Raw genomic sequence first — 20,881 nt, forward strand, 5'->3', positions numbered from 1 at the left:
CCTGGCGATGATGTAGCACACCGCACCATCGATTGAGAGTGCTGAGGGCTGCTGATTATCCTCGACATTGGGTCTCGCCGCAACATCGAGTTGCCGAACACCGTCGTGTAGAGGGTGAGAGCGGCTGTGATAAACACCCAGACGATGATGAAGCACAACGCACCGTCGATTGAGAGTGTTGAGGGCTGCTGATTATCCTCGACATTGGGTCTCGCCGTGACGCAACGTCGAGTTGCCGAACACCATCATGTAGAGGGTGAGAGCGGCTGTGATAAACACCCAGAGAGAGAGGAAACTCTTAAAAGTGGGCTGTTGGGACGGGGCAGGAACCGTCCCGGATCGACCAACCAGCAATGGAATGGCTGGGGTCGGGCCCGATGGTATTCTTGATCTCCCTGGGGTCTTCCTATGAGGGCCGCTTCGGCATCCACCAAGGCTGCTGACGGGGTGGTGGTCTCCTCTTCGACGTCTTCTTCCGGGGGGCCGCCTCAGGATCAACGTATCCTCTAGCTGCCCCACCATCGAGGAACTAGTTTGACGTGCACGCGCCGAAAGGGGGCGTTCCAGGTCTTACTAAATTCCTCATGCACTTCAGGGAAAACAAGGCACTGGGAGCGAGGTACCATGTATCCAGCCGCGAGCGTTGGGAGAGGCAGTGCGGTGCACTGCAACCCAATACCGGTGGCCCGGGAAAGCATGGCTGACATTTCGACGTCCGCTTTTTCCTGGGCTCGACCCCCCCGAGGGAGGGAGCTCAGAGGAATCATCGGAGTCAGATGCCAGTAAGTCACCCTCCGATGCTGCAAGGGACATCTCGTCATCACGCACCATTTCCGAATACGTGGTTGAGGAACAAGACGGTGGGACCGTCTCATGGGGAATGGTCAGACGAGCGAGACGAGGTGTGAACGGTCCGCGAGCCGGTGGCTGACGGATTGGCGCTCAAAGTAATCCTCATATTACCCTCGCTGCTCACCGTAGCGGACGGCAGGGCCGTGGCCACTGCTGTCACGGAACGGGAAGCAGACGAGGTGGTGGCTGAGTCCCGTGGGAACACAGCCACCCGTGACGCAACGTCTGAATCGTCAACCGCCCGCAGTGCGGGCAGGACGTATCCACAAGGGCTGCCCCAGCATGCTGGAAGCAGACATCATGTCCGCCCCCCTCCTCGATGAGTGTGTTGCACCCATGAGAACAGCAGGACATGCCACGCTGGAGAAATTTGCTCTTTTAGAGAAAAAAACTCGAACACTTCTGGAACTGCCGAGACGCCCAGGGGAAGTCGCTGCAGGAAGGGACAGTCCGCTGCACAACGTCGTAAGATTCCAGCAGTAATTTGGCATCTCGAAGTCGATCATGTGTGAAGGCTCCGAAGAACAAAAGGTGAATGAATGCAGCACGCCGTCTCCCTTTTATACCCGGATATCCGGGGGCGGAGTCCAGCATGCAAATTTCATTTGCCAATTTCATTGGCCTTTTCTAAACTAGTCATAAGTTGATAGGTTCTCAAGAGCGAACCCCATCTGTCGGTTCGACACAACGTCGAGAGACCGACAGAAAGGGAACTCGAAGAGATGGAGCGCTTGGTCTCACCCCCACAACCAACATGTTCCTGATGGGATCTTTGTCTTGATGTATACGTTTACTTTAATTGGATTTGAAACCTGATTTTTAAAGCAATATTTTGTATTGCAAGATCTGTTTAATATATAAATGAATTCTCCAAGACATGAGCAAGATTTAATGGAGTTAACTTTTCCTGAAAAAACTGAGGCAGAAATCTCACAAATGAAGAGATCTCAACAATGTCTCCATCTGAGCTCAGATTTGCCAAGTCTGAAATCAAAAGTCAATTGTAGCGAGGAAGGCGGGAAGAGAGCCGTGGGGCAACAAGGCGGGGCCGGTGGCGTGAGTGATAATGGAAATCAGCTGTGTGCGCACCAGTCCCGCATGACTCACGGAGGAGATCAGGAGCATAAGAGGGAGAGCGACAGGACTGCTGAGGAGAGAGGACCGGGCCCGGACATATGTTAAGTTTTGTTTATGTTTGTGTGGCCGGCAGTCGACTGTGAGGTGGCTGCTGGCCTTTTTACTTCCGTATTATTGTTTGTTTATTTTTTATTAAAGTTGGTTTGAATGTTCGCCGGTTCCCGCCTCCTTCCTCCTTTTATACGAACATTATTAAATCAATATTATTGAATATTTCAATACGAACTCATCACATCATTTCTCATCAAATTTACCCAAATCCAGATTATTTTACCTCTACAATCATTCATTTTACAACTCAACACAATTCATGAATTTGGACAATTGTCTCATAAGCAATTTTAGGAGAAACATCTGAGACTTGTTTTACTTAAATGAAACAACTCTATTAAATCTCCCAAGCCATGAAAGAGCAACATCTGAGCAATAGTATTTACCTCTGGGATAGTTTTTGTGTCGCACATTATTTACACTGTCATTTGATCCTTTTGTGCATCTGATTTGCTGATGATTTGTGTACAAATGTGTGTCTATTCCCGGTGGACACTTGTATCACACAATACATGCGTGTAGTTTGGCATATTGATCCTCCACAATCTCTCCATCATTTACCCCTCCTCCTCATGTCAGCCCTGCATGTATTTGCGTGTGTATGTGTGTGTGAGAGAGAGAAGCTAGGGGGGGGTCGTCTGAAGAATCATCTGTAAAATCGCAGTCTCATGCCGTTCGCTGGTGCTGTATTTAGGTTATGACATTAAACACAGGGTGAGGTAAGGACATTTACTGAGCGATTTAGCTTTTTTCCTCCCCATTCTCTCTTTCTCTCTCTCTCTCTCTCATGCGGTGTGCGTATAGTATTCCCCCGACAGGTTTTTATGAAGCTGTGTTCAGCTCTAGCATGGGCCAGTGTTGCTGTAATGTCTCTTGGTTTTTCTCGCTGTCTACATGCTGTTCGGATACTACGGTAAAGCATCCTGGGTGGGGTGTGTATGTGTGTATTAAGATGCTCTGTGACTTGTTTGCTAAGGTTGAATCAGTAATGGGTTTTATCTCATTTTGCAGTCTTTTGTGTACTTTGTGATAAGATGAACGTGTGTTGTTCGTGGACATAAACATGTGCTTGCACGGTGAGTGAACACACCCAACCCTGACCACTGACACTTGATGGACCAGACCTGATGTCATTCTTATCTTTCATTTGCCTTTCATTTTCATTGACCTCTTATCATATATCTATGGGATATAAAAAAAATTCTCCCAAAAATCCATGTGTCCATGCAAAACTTGCTACCACAAAGCTAGGATGTTCAATGTTGTTGCCAAGGTGTTGCCACGCAATTGCTAAGGTGTTCTGAGGTAACTGTGGCGTTGCTAGGTTGATGCTTAAGTGTCCTAAGTGGTTGTTAGCTCATTGATATGAGGTTGTTATGGTGTTCTGAGTGGTTGCTAAGGCATTGCCATGCAGTCGTTAGGGTGTTCTGAGTGGTTGCTAAGGCATTGCCATGCAGTCGTTAAGGTGTTCTGAGTGGTTGGTAAAGCATTGTCGTGCAGTAGTTAGGGTGTTCTGAGTGGTTGCCATGGCATTGCCATGCAGTCGTTAGGGTGTTCTGAGTGGTTGCTAAGGCATTACCATGCAGTCATTGGGGTGTTATAAGTGGTCGCTAAGGCATTGCCATGCAGTCGTTAGGGTGTTCTGAGTGGTTGCCAAGGCATTGCCATGCAGTCGTTAGGGTGTTCTAAAAGGTTGCTAAGGCATTACCACGCAGTCGTTGGGATGTTCTGAGTGGTTGCTAAGGCATTGCCATGTAGTCGTTGGTGTGTTCTGAGTGGTTGCTAAGCCATTACCATGCAGTCGTTGGGTTGTTCTGAGTGGTTGCTAAGGTATTACCATGCAGTCGTTGGGGTGTTCTGAGTGGTTGCTAAGGCATTGCTATGCAGGTGTTAGGGTGTTCTGAGTGGTTGCTAGGTCAGGTTTTTAGGATTCTTCGCTTTCTTGTTATCAGTGAAAATGATCGATATAAATAGTGCTGCTTGCCTTAGCACAGTGTATATGAAGTCTGGTGCTGAGGAAAGACAGTACCCGCATTTTATTCTGTATGTCTCCCTCATCTAACACAGCCAATTCAGTTCATGATCTCTCTAAGAAGCAGTTTGAATCACGTGTGTTAACTGTTTTAACTATTTTAGCAAGAAAATCGATGTTTGATGCATCTTTTGTGTTCTGTGCTATAGGTGTGGTGGGGTGTAACAGTGTTTCAGATTTCAGATTTATGTTTTGTCTGAGACAGTATAGGCGGGATTGAGTCCTTGAGACTGCACTGCTTTCATTAAGGCTGTCCACAGCAGTAAATGAGAGCAGGTAAGGTTATCGTGGTGAAGAACAAGTCGAGTTTGTATTTATGGAAAGATTCCTCTGGTATTCACAAAATATGAAATCTGATTGGGTGAGGGACACGATGACACTCCAGGGCATTTATGAGGTCATGGGGTCTTGACAAGAAAGGTGTTAGAAATAAAAAGGTCAAATAAAAGCATCTGTTTAAGTTCTAGAGAAAAGGTAAAGTATAAGTATTTATTATCTGTTTATGTTTCAAAGTGTTTTAAAAGTGGTTCTTATTCCAAAAAAGCAAGTACTTTATAATTTGCCTTCTCTTAAAAGTACAAATTGCTTTTAAAACATTGCTTGACACAGCAACATTTCCATTGAGTTCTTAACTTTTAATCAATAATTCGTGAAACACACAGATTTTCTGATGTGCAAGTGTGTAGTGAGGCCATGAGAATTATTATAAATGCACTCATTTAATGTAAAGATGATGTCTGTACCTGTTATGTTTTTTAAGCTTTGAAATGGTGCACTCAGCTGACATTCAGATCTGGGCGGTCAAGGCTTCAACGCTGCTTTTTTAAACTGCTGACTCATGCTGTAAAGCTCATGAGATCCCCTTATGAACATTAAATAGAGTTACAGCATGTAGAATGTTGTCCTTATGCTGTCATGAAACATGTCAGCTGTGTGTATACAGTATAATTTAACTATTTATCCATAAGACAGTATCATTGGCACTTTGGTTATGTTTAGACTAGAATAGGCTACTTGTAGCACACTCTATACTATTTGCATTAAACGCTACATATATTTTTTTAAATATACAGTATGTATAAACAGTATGCAGTGTGCAAAAACACTTGCATTATGTTCTCGTATGGGTAGTTCGATTGTTCATTTTTACCTATTTAATCCATTCTGTTTATATACTGGTAGGCGGTCAAGCAAGGCACATAGCATTGCAACATTACATGGATTATATGTATTTTGTGGTCATATGCGTACTTGTTGTATACTGTAGATTTTGCTATAGATCATAAGTATTTTGCTGATACAGCGTTTTTATGCAATTTACTTGAAATTGAAAATAGTGATATAATGCTTTTCCAGACATGCTAGACTTGGGTTGGTCTGGTCGGGCAACAATTTTTCTAGGAATATAATGATATTATATTCATTGCATGCATATTTTTGCATTAGTATTTTCACAAGTATTTAATGTTATTTTATTATTGTTATTTAAAAGCATACTTTCCTACTAGTATACAAGATTATAGACCGTTTCATCGGACGTGCGTGCCGGGACTGCAGTTAACTTGCATTCTGTGTTTGGCTAGTGTTTTATAATATAACTATTTATATTTTATTTAATTAATGTTAATATTAGTTTGTATTATTATTTTATTGTATAACAATTGTATTAAATAAACGATTTGTTAAATTTTGTTGTATGTTCATTTTATTAAATAAACAATTTGTTGAATGGGTCCTTGAGGCATTTAAAGAAGCCGTATGGGACATTGACATCTAGCGGTTGAGCTTGGTTTCGCAGTCTAAATTCAAATCAATGGAGAGACAAGTTTAGCCAATTAACGGTTCTTCTCGGTTTCTTTTGCTTGCTATCAGAAATAATCTACAGGCACTCTATTGTTTGTGAATGTGTACTGGAAGTTAAGGCCAGTACACGAACGTGAGCATGCGCAGTAACGTTTATTTATGTTGTTGCTTTGAAACCGTCTATACTAGTATAGTATACATCATTAGCATGTAGTTTACATTTTGTTGTTCAGGTCACTGTACCCTATTGATGTATATAATGTTTTGTGTGTTTTAGAGTGAGAGTGCTGCAGTGAAGGAAAGGGAGTTATCCCTGCAGTTAGCCAGGTTCAGGGATGAAGTGGGTAAGTTGTCACAGATCTATGTTGTCTGCTCACTTTTAAATTACACATATGACCCATATTTTCATCTCGCTCATACTTCCTGTCAATTTAATTCTCTTAGTAGAAGTGCAAGGTAAGGAAAGTATCACTATTATTATTGCTCTTACTCAGGTTTGGGCCATTCGCAGCCACTTACCAACCACCAGGAACATGATAGCAACTGCCTATCAATGCCCTAATAACCACCCAAACACTATAGCAACCACAAAAACAACTTAGCAACTAATTAATAGGGATGAACCGAATATTTGGCGGCCGAAAATAGCAAAAGCAGCATGTTCGGTGTTCCGATTAATAAGTGAAATGGCCGAATAAATTTGACCGAACATGATGTGTGATATGATCAAGTAACCAGCGCAGAGAGAGAGAGAGAGAGAGAGAGAGAGAGAGAGAGAGAGAGAGAGAGAGAGAGAGTAATGCAGCAAACGCGTCGGCAGTGTGTGGAGCATTTTAAGTACGGAACTTGCCGCGCCGGAGTAAATTTATGAATGAAATCGTCTTTACCGGTCGGTAACTTTTGTACTTCAGACTGGAGCGGGAGGTCTGACAGTAGCCCCGCTGCTCGCGACATCCTTTGACATCATACAGTGGTCGCGTGCACACAGTTCCCTGTACTAAACAACTTGTCAAAGTTTGTTCTGTGCATCCCGGCCACGAGCGCACCTTCTGAGAGAACAGTGACAGTCAGCTTTTGTGGGCGGAGTTTGGAGGAGAGAGGTGAACTGAAATGGTTATCAGTCAGGATTGCTGCATTGACGTTTTTTTTCTTTAAAGCATTTTGCAGTGTAGCCTAAAATAATCCAACAGTTTTCGTTTATTCATATTTTTATATTATAAAGTTGAATGACACTTTTTAATGAAGTGTTTTGTTGTAGGGGTACAGAGTACAGTACATTCTTTCAGCAGTCAGTTTTAGGCCTAATATAGGCTATTCAAGAAGGGAGAGGGCTCATTTTTTTTGTTTTATTTTGGCCTACTTGTTTTGCTCAATTTTATTTTAAGTTATATTGTATTATATTGGAAAGCGAGACAAAATATAAAAAGCACATTTTGACCATTCAGTTTATGCAATAGTGAAAAAAATTGGCTAAATAAATAGAAGAAATGCGAAAAGCCATGTTCGGTATTCGGTCTTTGGCCAAGTGTTTCATTTTTATTCGGCTTCAGCCAAGAATCTTCATTTCGGTGCATCCCTACTAATTAATGCAATACATTGCTTCTGAGACACATCAATGTCTGGGAAAAGATCTTGCGATCGGACTCAAATAGGCTGATAGAAATTCATTATCAGGTGACACTGAAAATCGGTTGCGCATCACCACACACATCCTGACATGCTTCCTCATATCTCCTCCTCTCCAGTGGTCAGTGTTCAGAGGTGGGAGCGTCTGCAGGGTGAGAAGGTTCAGCTGGAGCAGAGTTTTGAGCGGGAGCTGAAGGGACTCCAAGAGGAGCAACAGAAGGAGCTCAAGGCTTTGCAGGAGAGACTGCTTGAGAAGCACAGCGCTGAGATACAGCGTCTCCAGCAGGAGCAGAGGAGCCACCTGGAGCTTCTCCGCACCCAGCACCAGGAACAGGTGAGAGCAGGAACCGTCAGGATGTTTATTGACACTCCTTGAAAATGCTTTTGTTTCAGCATTAGTCACAACAGAGTGCAGGGTGTGGACTTCAGGAGGAGTAAACTAAGGAGGTACTTAAAAAACGGGGACAAGTTTGTTTACATCTCATTATCTCGTTATCATTATGTATGAGCACATGAGTGATTGAGCAAAGTTCTTCTTCGCTCAGGGCTGGAAAACGTTTGAAACTGTTGAGGAACAGCAAAACAATTTGCATACATTTGTATCAAACTCCCTGTTAGAGCTTCTGGCGTGTAAGCAGTCTAAACGCGAATGAGTTTTTAATCACAGAAACACCTTCCTACTTGTATAACATACAATAATTGTGGTAAAACTATTGGGATCTATATATGGCTTCAGAACAATAATTAATGACTGTCCATGTGAGGTTTCGGAGTAAAAGGTGCTTGAATAAAAAAAATCACTCATATTTAATTGATAAATAATTGTTTTGGATCAAAATTGTGCAACGTTTGTTCTTTATCAACATGCAGTGACACTGAATTGCCCCCTTGTATGTGTTAGCAATAAAGTAAAAGAGGATGTGCTTTGTTGTGAATAAATCACGGCTTAAAAAAATGTAAATTGAAAATGAAAATTCTGTCACCATTTACTCACCCTCGGGTTGTTCCAAACCTGTATACGTTTCTTTGTTCCGCTAAACACAAAGGAAGATATTTGGAAGAATGTCAGTAACCAAACAGATCTCATCCCCCATTGACTCACATTTGGTTACTGACAAATTTCTTCCTTTGTGTTTGTTTAGCAGAACAACTTTATACATATTCGGAACAACCTGACAGTGAGTAAATGATGACAAAATCTATATTTTTTGGGTGAACTATCCTGCCGTGCAAAGACAAAATACCCAAAACTTCGCAAATTTTTGGTCGAAAATGAGTTATTGATATTTTTGGGATATTCAAGACGTCCTTTATCACGTGCATAAGTATCTTGAGTCAATTTCATAGTTTTTTTGAGAAAATAATGTGCAAAAGAAACCGAGGCAGCGCACAGACCTTGTTTCAGACATTTAACCAAAAACCCCATTGACTTTGGGGGAAGTGCTAAAATGCTAACTCGCTACTGGTTTTTGCATACAGAAATGCATCCTGCTTGCAAAATTCTACTGTAAATAAATCACAGCTACTGTAACGACCAATCAGAATCAAGGACTGGAACTAACTGTTTAATTAAAACTGTGTAATCTGACAGCTGTTGTTTAATGTTAGATCGAGGAGATGAGTGAAAATCATGAGACGGCCCTCACAGAGATGGAAGCGACTCATAGTGCGGCTCTGGCCACTCTACAAGAGGAACATAACAGAACCGTCAAGAGTGAGTCTAGCTAACAAACCAATCCCTCACACTTCCAGATGTTAAACTGCCATTATCACAGCTGAGAAGCAAACATAAAATAATAACATGCTTTCCAACCTCTATTAAGTTTATTCATTTTTCAGTTCGTTATTTTTGTTAATTTTTGTAGTCATTTACTAATCCTGTAATTTCTATAGATAAAATTGAATGCCAAAGATGAGGTCACGGAAGATGGTTCGAAAGTGATCTTGTTCTTCATTCATCTTCATCTACAGTATACAAGTATTTAAAATAACACGTGGTGGTTGTATTGACAGACCTCAAGATGGCACATGAACAACAGAAGAAATCAATGGAAGAGGAATTTGAGAAGCTTAGACTCTCACTGCAGGTTTGTTGAGTCCAAAACCGCACAACTTTTGTCTTTGAATGGCAGCTGGTGAACGGGTGTTTCTGTGCTCTGTTCAGGATCAGGTGGACACATTGACATTTCAGAACCGCTCTCTGAGAGACCGGGCCAAACGTTTTGAAGAAGCTCTACGCAGAAGCACAGATGAACAGATGGTGGTACTGTTTCAGCCTATTTAATGTCTGTGTGGATGAGTGGTGGCGTTAAAGGAGAATGTAAGCAGTCTGCCAAGTTGTAAAGCTGAAAGTGAATGAATAACAAAGTTATTGGCTTGGGGAAAAACGAGTCGACTCTGAATCACGCGAACGAGTCATCTGTCGTTCTTTTTTCAGTTCCGCCTCATATTTGCGTCACTCTGTGTAATGCCCGCCTACGTTCCATTTGCGACGCTGTACGCGGTAGACCAATCACATCAGACTAGACCATCTGACCAATCAGATGAGAGTAGGCTGACAGAAAGGAGGGGATAAAACAGATTAATCACCGAAAGAATCATTTGAAAGCCAGTCAAGAAGCAAGGAAATAATAACTGCCTATTATTAGAAAATAAAAGTGTTTTTACACCTTGTATGTACGTAAACTTATTGTTGGACACTCCATAAACCAAAGTAGGACCTTAAAAATCACAAAATATTTACTCTTTAATTAATATATTATTAGACATTTACCTTACATGTTTTCATTTTTGATAATTTAATTAGTAGTTAAAAATATTAAAATTTTCCAATATTTCTTTTTCTGTGTTTGTGTATGTACAGGATGCTCTTGCACCCTATCAGCACATCGAAGAGGATCTGAAGAGTCTTAAGGAGGTTCTGGAGATGAAAAATCAACAGATTCACCAACAAGAACTCAAGATTTCAGAGCTTGAAAAACTGGTGAATAAGTTTTACTAGCCAATAAAGTCCGCAGTTTGTCTGGCACCTAGTGGCGTTGATGCATGACAAAAAATAAAGCTATCAGTGAAAATGCCATTTTAAAATTGTGTCTGTATTTGAGTGTTGGTCATTATAAACATTTTCATTTGTTTGTTTTTTATATGAAAACCTTTAGAAGAAACATAAGTAAACGCTTTAGGAGTCTTTTAATTTGTGATGTTTTTGCACAGGCCCAAAAGAATGTCCTGTTGGAGGAGCGTATTCAGGTGCTACAGCAGCAAAATGAAGATCTAAAGGACAGGATTGACCGCAACCTTGCCATGTCCAGGTCTTTATAAACCATTTATTAATTATACTATTAAGTAAAGATGCAATAGTAGAACTACTGCACTTAGTAGGCGAGTGAATGAAAACTGTCCAAATGGAAACAAAGATTTGCTGTGAAACTAAAAAGATTTTAAAGTATATAAAGTAAGATACTTTTGGTAGTATGCTTGTTCTATTGGAATAAAACCTACAACCTTTGTGTTGCTAGCACTATTCCAGTTGAACTGAACACATTTTGAAGAGAGAATTTAAACAGCTCTGATACTGATTTAGAATGGCCATAGATGTGACCGCATGAAGGAAGTGGAGTTATGTGTGAAAATATATTTCATTTGGGCTGGAGATTCTGGATTAGCTGCAGAGGCTTGTTGTTCATGCTGGGAGAGCAGCCAAATGATGAAGGGTGCAGTAATTATAGTGAGAGCAGATTAGGGGAGGTACAAGGATTTGGGTGACGTATTTGGCAAGAAATAATCTGTCTCTGCAGATCCAATGATCTCTCTGTGAGTAAATTGATTGAATTGTCAAGAAAGATAATGAGTTCTTGGCAAATAAGGTATTTGGCTGAGATTAAATTTAGATATATTTTCTTTAAAATTATGTTCATATGATAGATAATTAGCCAGGGTGAAATGTTGAGATGATATCTGGATGTCATAGGGTAGAATAGACATGCACTTAAAAAGTTAAAAATTACTAAAAACTAAAAAAATCTCTGGTACAGAAAGTCATAGAAGGTAATGATTTACTGAGTGTAGAAAAAAACAGAAAATAAGATAAAAAAAGTGGTCCACGTACAGTTCCCTGTGGAACACCAGCATACACAGTTTTTGGTTTGAATATGAAGTACAGTATATGATTTCCATTATATTTGTTAGGTTCTGTTCAATAAATATGATGTAAAATATGTGAATTCATAGGATGTCATGCCCTGTTTACTGAGGGTGCAGAGGATAATTTGATGGTTCACAGGCTCAGGTTACAAATGGAGGTTACCCATTTTTATCTTCTGATGATTTATATTGTGTAATGTATAATACATGATATGATGTTAGATACTATTCTCAAAGAATTGTGTTGCTTTTTTATACTTGGGTCTCTGGGATGCTAAGAGTCTGGGTGGAGGGTTGAGCTGTTTTTTCTTTCACTCTTATCAGGCAACTGTCAGAGGAAAACGCAAATCTGCAGGTGTACGTAGAGAAAGAAAGCAATGAGAAGAAGCGGCTGAGTCGCACCAATGAAGAGCTTATGTGGCGTCTGCAGACGGGCGAGTTGAGCCCTCGAATGTCTCCCACCCAGTCGCCCCTCCATCGACCGGCCTCTAGCCCAGCTTCACCCTCCCGAATGCAGACCTTCCCTAGATGAGTCAAATGGCTTTCCACCTCTCGTACTCTCTTTTACACTTAATTTAATTTATGTCACTGTCTTCAACTCACATTTCACATCATTCTCGTCGGATGAATCGGAACATGCTCCACATAAACCAGAGAATGTGGTGACAACATTTTCTTGTTCATCCCACCACTGAGTGACATACCTCAACTGAATGTGGGGATTTATTGTTCAGTGTTACTTTATTTGTTGGACAATGCTATTTATATATCTATTCTTACTGAATAGGGATGGAGGTCATATAATAATTACATTAGAGCTGGGTGTATTATGTACAAATCTGCCATTTAAGACTATTTTTGGATGCATAACTTGGTTGTTGGTGTTCGCTTCATGGATGTACTACAAAAGTGATCTTGACTTTGCTCTTTAAAATGTTCAGTTCACAAATTCCCTCCATCATTAGCAGCAGGACAAGAACATTAATGCTTGTATTGTAGTTGTTAATGTGCAAACGTCATCCTGCATTTGAACGGAAGAGGGACGGTATTCTTTTTTTACTTACTTAATCATCAGTCCTCTCAGTATGATGTTTGGCAGGTAGTTTTAAAATCTTTTTCTAGTGTCTGTTGCAATGGATCAGGCTTGAGATTTTCTGTTCATACAGAACATCACGGTGCTTGTTCTTCAGTGTTTGCCTGCAATCTCAAGCTTTCCCAAGCTTGATCAGGAGAACACATCAACCAGGAATAATTTCCTCCACTTTGCCTTTTCAAAGAAAAGCCGCTCACCAGCAACCTTTTGTGCAAGCCCAGACATTACTCAATAACTCAAATGCACCTGACAGGATATTGCAGGAAGATCTCGAAAGGCAAGTGTTATTCAAATGTATTTAAAATTTCAAGATGGTGACTTGCAATGTATTTTAAATTCATTATTATGATCAATTATTGCTTTTATTCTGTCATTTAACATGATTTCAGGTGACAGCTATAAGGATGTTAAAATTACATTTACATCAGCCGTGTTCATTGTAGCTTTTCTGAGGAAGAGCGATTGTCATGCCTTCATCAAACTCGCCTTGTTTACAGAAATCTCTGGAATGCATTAATCTCATAGAACTGCCTGTGATCTTGGCTCTTTATATCTTCCTACACTGTACAGTATGTATCAAAAGTCTTCCGGTTGCTGTGACCCCGATAATATGCTTAAACTTAATTTGTGCGGACACCACTGAGGGCTTTTGGCATGTTTTTAGAGGTTTAGCGTGATATTCACAGAAAAAAAACATTTGCAAAGGTACAGTTCAAGTTGAACAGTTCAACAGATCATCACATTTGCATTTACTGTAAGTTGTAAGAAAGCCATGAGTTTTGACCTTAAAATGCTTAAGGCGTCTTTAATGTCAAAGCCTGGATGTCCGGACGTTTAACACCTCTGCTTGAGTATGAATCGGTTGAAGCAAATAAACGAAACTTAAATTTAACAGGCGCCAAAGTTTTAGATCTGTTGTATTATTTTGCAGCGTCTTGTACATTAAGTGGATCATCCGTTCATGTATCAGCACTTAAAACAGAATACAAAGAGTTACTGTAAGTTATAATCTTCCTCATGAATGTCTCATTACAGATTGTCGTGAGTGGATAACATTCTGTCCTTGTTTTTCTTAATTTGTGGTCCAAGTGTGCTTGTTAGTGCATCTATTAGTGATGTGACCATAACATCATGATCAATAGTTTACTTTTCCTCAGCATTTACAGGATATAAAAATGATTTCATTTAAATGGTTATTTAAAACATGCAAACACCTGAACGTTTGCATTACTAGGAAGTTCATTACCTCCTGTCTCACTCAGAGATGTGTCTCAGGTGTATTACGTGTCATAGTATGTTATTTAAAGTCTTTACATTAGACTGAATACACAATAAAACACGCTGACCTATTGTCCTGACTACAATAGGCGATGTATATATTGATATGTTTAAGAGTTTGCATTACTGTAATACTACATTTGTAAATGTATTTCACTCATATAGCAAATAAACTCAAAGCTCTGAATGAAACACTGAAATATAAAATCAACTACCTGACCTGCTAGAAAAAAATGCTCCGCTTTGATTCCTCTCCTTGGATTATTCGGATCTTCGCTTTTGAAAATAACTGAAATGAATCAGGTTCTGAAATGCACTGATTTTTGTTTTCTTGTGTGTGTCCCATGGACATAATGATAAAAGTTTCTGAATGTTTCATCCTATTCTTAAATTAAATACAAACTACTATCTGTTACCGGATATTTAAAGGTGAAGTGCGTAAAATTTGGACATTCAAATATTCCCTACTATCTCTGCTTAATATGTCGAAGCAAATTTGAAGCCATCTGTAGGTTGATTTTCCTTAAACATGTGTCACTCTATGGTGCTTTCAGAACATTGCTCTGTTTGTTTGAGCATCCTGACCAGCCCGACATAGCAACATTGGCTGAACCAATGGCGTGAGTTGTATCTGTATGACTGACCAATGGCATATTGATGAGGGGTTACACACTTCTCCTTTAAGGATGTTTTTATACACTCTTGAAGATAAAGGTGCCTTACGATACCATAGAAAAAAAAACATTTTTTTGACTTATGGTAAGAAAGAAATGGTTCTACGAATGGTTTCATAAATGGTTCTTTGGGAACTAAATGTTTTTTCTTTAAGCACCTTTACTTTTAAGAGTGTATCGTGCATTGTATGTCAACGAAGTTTCCTCTCTGTTACTTCTAATTTGTGTTGAATAACTTTTATGAGCTTAATGTGTGAACCGTTACAACACGTTACTGGAAAAGCATGTCTTAAGGCTGTGATTTTATTTGTTTTGTTCAAACCATGTTAGTGTATCTTACCTCACTGTTGTGATGCATTGAAAAGCTATTAGCTTGCACTTCAGGTTTGAGTATTAAAAGACAATGTAAAAGCATGCCATCCCAAATTTGTTGTGTGTTTACTTATGACTTTAGAATGAGTTATTTCTATCTACATACACCGTGAGTCCCCTTGCAGGGAATTCACCGTGTTGTTTCTACAGTACCCCTAAACGGACAAACTGCTCCACTACAAAGCACGACAGAGCGCGTTTCATAAATACTTTATCTCCTTCAGCAAAGAAGAGAAAACGTGACGAAATCTTAGTTCTGTGTCAGCCACTGTAGTGCTTCGAAAGGGAGGGGTGGAGTGAGCCGTTGGTTGCAATTCACAACCTCACCACTAGAGACAGCTAAATTTCATACACTAGACTTTTAAAGTTCTTATAAAATCAAAACGAGAGTTTTGTGACTAATTATTGTTCTAATGTAAACTATGCTCAAACATTAAGCTTGTTTTAGAAATGCTTACACAGTAGTTCTGTAGATAGTGTTTTCCTGGCACCAAAGTAAATAGTTTTGGATTGTTGTCCACTATGGAAGGGCTTGGGAATATACCGTCAGTGTTTAGGAATAATCACACAAAATGTATATACATAAAGACCAAACACCCGAGTTTAAATAGTTTTGAAGCTTTTTGAAATGTACTTTGAAGCCAGATTTCATAACACCCTGTTTATGCAAGCGGCACAGAGCAACACGACAAACCCATTTACATCAAGGCATTTGTGGTGTTGCATAGTGCTGCATCCAGTGTGGACAACATTGCTAATTATAATGGATTCTATTGTATTTTGTCACGTGTGGTGTTGACAGGGTGTAAGTTTTCATAAATTCATAAGTAAATAATGACAAATTTCAGTTACTTGGTAGTGTCATTAAATTGCACATTAAACCTTTTTACCAAGCATTTTAAGGTTGATTAAATGCCTTGTTTGTTGTATAATGATGTTTACTCTCGTGGCACAGAGAAAAGGTGCAGTAAACATGTAGCAAAGTTCATTTATGTTGTCTTACATCTCTACATGCTCCTCACGAAATCAAACATTTTTGATTTTGTACATTTTATCTATACAATTTTTATTTGTTTATTTTACATAGGAACAAATATTTCGAAAAATAATCAGTTATCTGTATTGCTAATTAACTCTTCATATGTTTCCTCAATGGAACGCATACTGTTAAAATTTACCTTGCAATCCACTTTGAGAAGCTATGTTTAAATGTTTAGACATTGAACACAAAATACAATTTCAGAACAGCAAAGGGAAAGCAAGAGAATTGGGTGTTTTTAAGCTGTTTTAGATACGAAATGCTGAATGATGTCAATAGGCAGAGGGAAGACGATGGTGGAGTTTTTCTCGGCAGCGATGGAGTTCAGAGTCTGGAGGTATCTTAGCTGCAGAGCTGATGGTGACTCAGCGATCACTAGAGAGGCTTCCTTCAAAGCCCGCGAGGCGTTCATCTCACCCTCTGCCGCTATCACCTACACACAGATGTATTCATACTTCAGCTGTCTGTGCCACATTTTGCTCATATATGTGATATAAGTATTTTCTGAGCTTAGCTCCGATTATTTTGCAGAATCATCCATTTGTAAGATTTGTTAAAAAAATACATATTTTCCGTGTTTTTCTTGTAAATTTGCAGTCTTTTTCTAGAATTTGATGGGATTTTTTATCATATTTCACTGCAGCTGGGGTGCCAGAAAAATACCATAGGATAACATCTAGAATTGACGGTAAAGTTTTGAACATTAGTGTAATGGTATTACCTTGTATTAGTCTAGGGTGCTGTGTTACACACTAGCATTTTCTAGGAACTTAATTTACAGCGAATTTTAAAGCATCACAAAACACACACTACATTATTCATGTGTATCTGTCAGGATGTGAGATGGATCCAGACTGTATAGTAAACACAACCACGGCTGGCCATTACATGGTGTCATATTTTACAACCTACATATTAAAAGAGCATCTTGTGTTCATCAGTAGAAGAAAATGTGTCCATTTGTACAAAAGAGTTGATATTATCAAATTCACAAATTTGAGTATATGTTAAGTGACCTAGCAGAATAGGTCATAACAGGTTTCACAGCAAATCTGAGACAAAATTAAATCTGATGCAGATCTTAATGTATATTTTACAATATATCTATGCATAAATATGTACATTTTAAGTAACAAACTAAACAATGAAATAAAATGTATTGTGGTGGTCTCACCTTGGCACGAGCTTCACGGACCGCCTCTGCCTCTGCCGCCATGGCCCTCTGGAGCTGCTGGGGCAACTTAACATCCTTGATCTCCACCCGCTCCACTTTAATGCCCCACACAACAGTGGCCTCATCCAAGGCAGACTATCATCGAGATAATACAACACTATGAGCATCCAGGAATATGATGCCGCTCTCATGGTGTAGACTAGGCTACTGGTTTTAGTGTTACCCTCGAAGCAACCAGTCTATGTGCACATCATACTTTATAACCTAATGTCACATGTACCTGCATGTAAGAGGAGATGCCGTCTCTGTCCGATAGCAGCTCTGACAGGTTCTTCATGCCCAGCACGTTTCTCAGGGTGGTTTGTGCCAGCAGCTTTGTTGACTGGTCCACATTGGTGATATTGGCCACAGAACAGATGGGGTCAAATACACGGTAGAACACCACACCGTCCACACTAACCGTCACAGAGTCTTTAGTCAAGAACTGACACAGAAACACAATTAAAGACTAGACATTTACAGATTCAAAGATTCATTTATCGATTCACAGATTTATATACAGTTTCACATTCGGCTTGCCAACTTTGAGTTCCATTAATATGCATGTATACAAAAATCGGTCACACTTAATTTTAAGGTCCAATTCTCTGGAGGCCTATTAATAAACCATTAACTATAACTTATGCCTCAGTAAGTTCCTAATTTGTTGCTTATTGTCAGTTAGTAAGGTAGTTGTTAGGTTTAAGTATTAGGTAGGATTAGGGAAGTCGAATATGGTCATGTAGAATATGTGCTTTATAAGTATTAATAAACAGCCAATATGCTCAGGGGCAGTCCTAGACCATTTGGTGCCCTAGGCGAGCTTGACTGATGGCGCCCCTTCCCCACGAGAAAAGAACTCATGTCCAAAGAAGTTTAATTTATTTTTTATGTCAAAGTATTGTTGTAGATAGAGGGATGGCAAAAACTGTTGAAAAAAATAAATAGACATTGTAATTTTAATTATATATATTTTTCTCGCCGCATATTTGGCGCCCCTCACTAGATGGCGCCCTAGGCAAGCGCCTATGTCGCCTGTATGAAGGACCGCCACTGAACATGCTAATAAGGCATGCTAATAAGCAACTAGTTAATAGTGAGCATTGGTTCCTATACTAAAGTGTTACCCAAAAGGTAAATCAACTATATTTAAACTGTTATGATGTCTATATGTACAGTACCTCCTGAGCAGGAATATCAAATGACACCGTTCTTAAGTCCACTCTCCTGAATGTGTCGGTACATGGCAACACAAAGAAAATTCCTATGCAAAAGAAATAAGTAAATAAAAATATTTATACACTATAGATAAATAGTTAAATACTTATAGACACTTAAGCCATTGCGTTAAAATGTGCAAATTATGTTCTACTAGATAACAAAATATCAAGCAAACTGGCACAAGTAAACATAACATAAAGGCATAATAAGAAAGTTGTCATTAAATGTCTTGTTTTCAAAATAAGGATAAAACACTTAACAGTTAGTGACTGCTACTATTATAGGTGATAAAATACAGCTGTGGTAAACATTTTCAGTTTGTTGAAACAACTTAGTTGAATATTTTGTTAAACAATGCTGTTACATAATATAATGCATTTTGTTAACACCTCAAATATTTAATGTTTCTAAATATTTATTACTTTCTAAATATTTTTGGGTCCACTTTACAATATTTATCATTGTATAAAAGTCTAATCACTGAAGTAAAATAATAATTATGTTACAGTATCTAGTTGTTAAATGTTTATATCTGGAAATATTATTATCAAAATGTTAAATGCTCATTTGTTGCCTATGAATAAATGTAAACATAAATAGAAATGATAATGTTTGTCATTACCTGGTCCTTTTGGTTTCCTGTCTACAATGAGACCCAATCGAAAGATCACGGCTCTTTCATATTCCTGCACGATCTGTACAGAAGATAAGCTGCAAGTGCTCAAAACTCATATCATAGATATACTCAAGCATCAATTAGTTGATAGATTTTAATCTACTAGTTGACGTTCATCTTTCTCAAAAAGCTCACATACCTTTACGCACATAAAGATGGTAAGAGGAAACAATCCTATTGTGACAATAATAGAGATGATGATAATAAACCAGCCAAAACATCCCATTGAGGATGGTTTATCATCTGAAAGACAGAAAGCCAGTGTACCAAGTTTATTATAGTTTACTAAAATTAAAACTTTGAAATCATTTCTGTTTATTGAAATCAAATAAAATATTGGCCTGAAAATTATTGGAAAAACTTTTGTGCGTAGCTATATAGTTGCCTCAGAAACTAACTGAAATGGGTTTAAGGCACTCAAATTATAATAATAAACATTTTACTAAACTAAAAATAAATTAATCTTTTATAGCAACATAAAAATAATAATAATAAAAAGACAAAAACATATAACAAATTTCTAAAAATGTAACTAAAATTAACACCAAAACAAAAATCTAAAAGTAAAAGCTATAAAAAACTACAATAAAATTCAAAACAAAACTATAATGACTCTACAATGTACCAGTTTCAATAAATGGACACAGAAATTACAATACAACAAACAATACAACATATATGAGAAATTGCAAGCAATCAGCCAATGAGAAAATGTATTCAGTACTGTTTAGCTTAGGATTCTGTTTCAGGTAAACATATCGATTACTGAAACGTCTACTAACTTAACATGCGCCGAGTCATGTAAGCAGCCTCTCAAGTATACAGTATCACTCGTGTACAAATAATACAGCCACAATATAAGTTTAGGGAACTGTTGTGAATCCAGTAACAGATAGTTGACCCAAAAATGAAAATTCTGTCATAATTTACTCATCCTCATGCCATTCAAAACCTGTATGACTTTCTTCTGCAGAACATAAAAAATGATATTTTGAAGAATGTCGGTAGCCAAATAACACTGAACCACATTGACTTCCATTGTGTGAACACCAAACCACTGAGACATTTCTCAATATATCATCTTTTGTGTTCAACAGTAAAAAAGAGTCATATACAAGTTTCACAGAACCACATTAGGCTGAATGAATTATGTTTCATTTTCATATGTATTGTATTTCATTTATTTGTGTTTTATATATGCCAGGAAGATATAAAATAATACTATTAAGATCCTTATAATGTGGTTAGATTAGTCTTTTTAACATTTTCAAATTTTTGTAAGAAAAACTTTTTTACATATACAGTAGAATTGTATGAAGGCCTACCTTCTAGTATATGTGTGCTATCTGCAGTATGGCGCTCTTGAATCTTGATTACAGAAGTCATCTTTGACTGCAACACGAGCGGCGTGTTATGGAAAACAGCAGGTAACACAGAATCGTGTAACCTGTGCTCATCCTCCCCTGTGGGTGTGGCCTGTCATCTTCCCTGCACACTACAGGTGTGTGTAGCAGCACAGGTAAAATGGAGAACTTCGTATCATTTACTATTAGATTGTAATACCATAAACCCGTCTTGTGCAAATCATATTTTAAACTCAGGAGCCTCGGCGTATTTATCAAATAGTGTAAGCTGATATTTTAAATTCATAAATTGCCAACCAGTCATCAG

The 20,881-nt window shown here is 38.7% G+C and overlaps 2 protein-coding genes across 5 annotated transcripts in view; one reads left to right on the forward strand and one right to left on the reverse strand.

Moving 5' to 3' along the window:
• mtus2b (microtubule associated tumor suppressor candidate 2b) overlaps positions 1-15,107 on the forward strand; it is a 56,836-nt gene extending 41,729 nt beyond the window's left edge. For 3 of the 4 annotated variants that reach the window (XM_057351002.1, XM_057351003.1, XM_057351004.1), the window contains exons 8-15: positions 6,153-6,219; positions 7,621-7,835; positions 9,110-9,215; positions 9,515-9,588; positions 9,666-9,764; positions 10,365-10,484; positions 10,715-10,812; positions 11,969-15,107. In XM_057351002.1, coding sequence (XP_057206985.1) covers positions 6,153-6,219; positions 7,621-7,835; positions 9,110-9,215; positions 9,515-9,588; positions 9,666-9,764; positions 10,365-10,484; positions 10,715-10,812; positions 11,969-12,176 — 987 coding nt within the window. In that variant the 3' untranslated portion in view covers positions 12,177-15,107. The remainder of the gene's footprint in view (positions 1-6,152; positions 6,220-7,620; positions 7,836-9,109; positions 9,216-9,514; positions 9,589-9,665; positions 9,765-10,364; positions 10,485-10,714; positions 10,813-11,968) is intronic. The other variant, XM_057351005.1, reaches the window with a different exon arrangement.
• A 1,013-nt stretch (positions 15,108-16,120) lies between these two features.
• stoml3a (stomatin (EPB72)-like 3a) lies at positions 16,121-20,619 on the reverse strand. Its single transcript, XM_057351037.1, has 7 exons — positions 20,536-20,619; positions 19,350-19,453; positions 19,157-19,229; positions 18,495-18,577; positions 17,555-17,758; positions 17,275-17,409; positions 16,121-16,533 (listed from the first exon to the last, which is right to left on the reverse strand). The coding sequence occupies exons 1-7, from the start codon at positions 20,594-20,596 to the stop codon at positions 16,339-16,341; spliced, it is 855 nt and encodes a 284-aa protein (XP_057207020.1). The 5' UTR covers positions 20,597-20,619; the 3' UTR covers positions 16,121-16,338.
• Positions 20,620-20,881: the final 262 nt, after the last annotated feature.

Source organism: Triplophysa rosa, linkage group LG14 (assembly GCF_024868665.1).
Source record: "Triplophysa rosa linkage group LG14, Trosa_1v2, whole genome shotgun sequence".
In the NCBI taxonomy this organism is placed as follows: Eukaryota; Metazoa; Chordata; class Actinopteri; order Cypriniformes; family Nemacheilidae; genus Triplophysa; species Triplophysa rosa.

Bases quoted from the DNA above. Each gene is read 5' to 3' on its own strand.
- stoml3a (XM_057351037.1), bottom strand. From the start codon at position 20,596: ATGACTTCTGTAATCAAGATTCAAGAGCGCCATACTGCAGATAGCACA. The intron at 19,454-20,535 runs GTAGGCCTTCAT...TCTGTCTTTCAG, and splicing joins TAGCACACATATACTAGAAG to ATGATAAACCATCCTCAATG. The intron at 17,759-18,494 runs GTACTGTACATA...TTTCTGTGTCAG, and splicing joins TTGATATTCCTGCTCAGGAG to TTCTTGACTAAAGACTCTGT.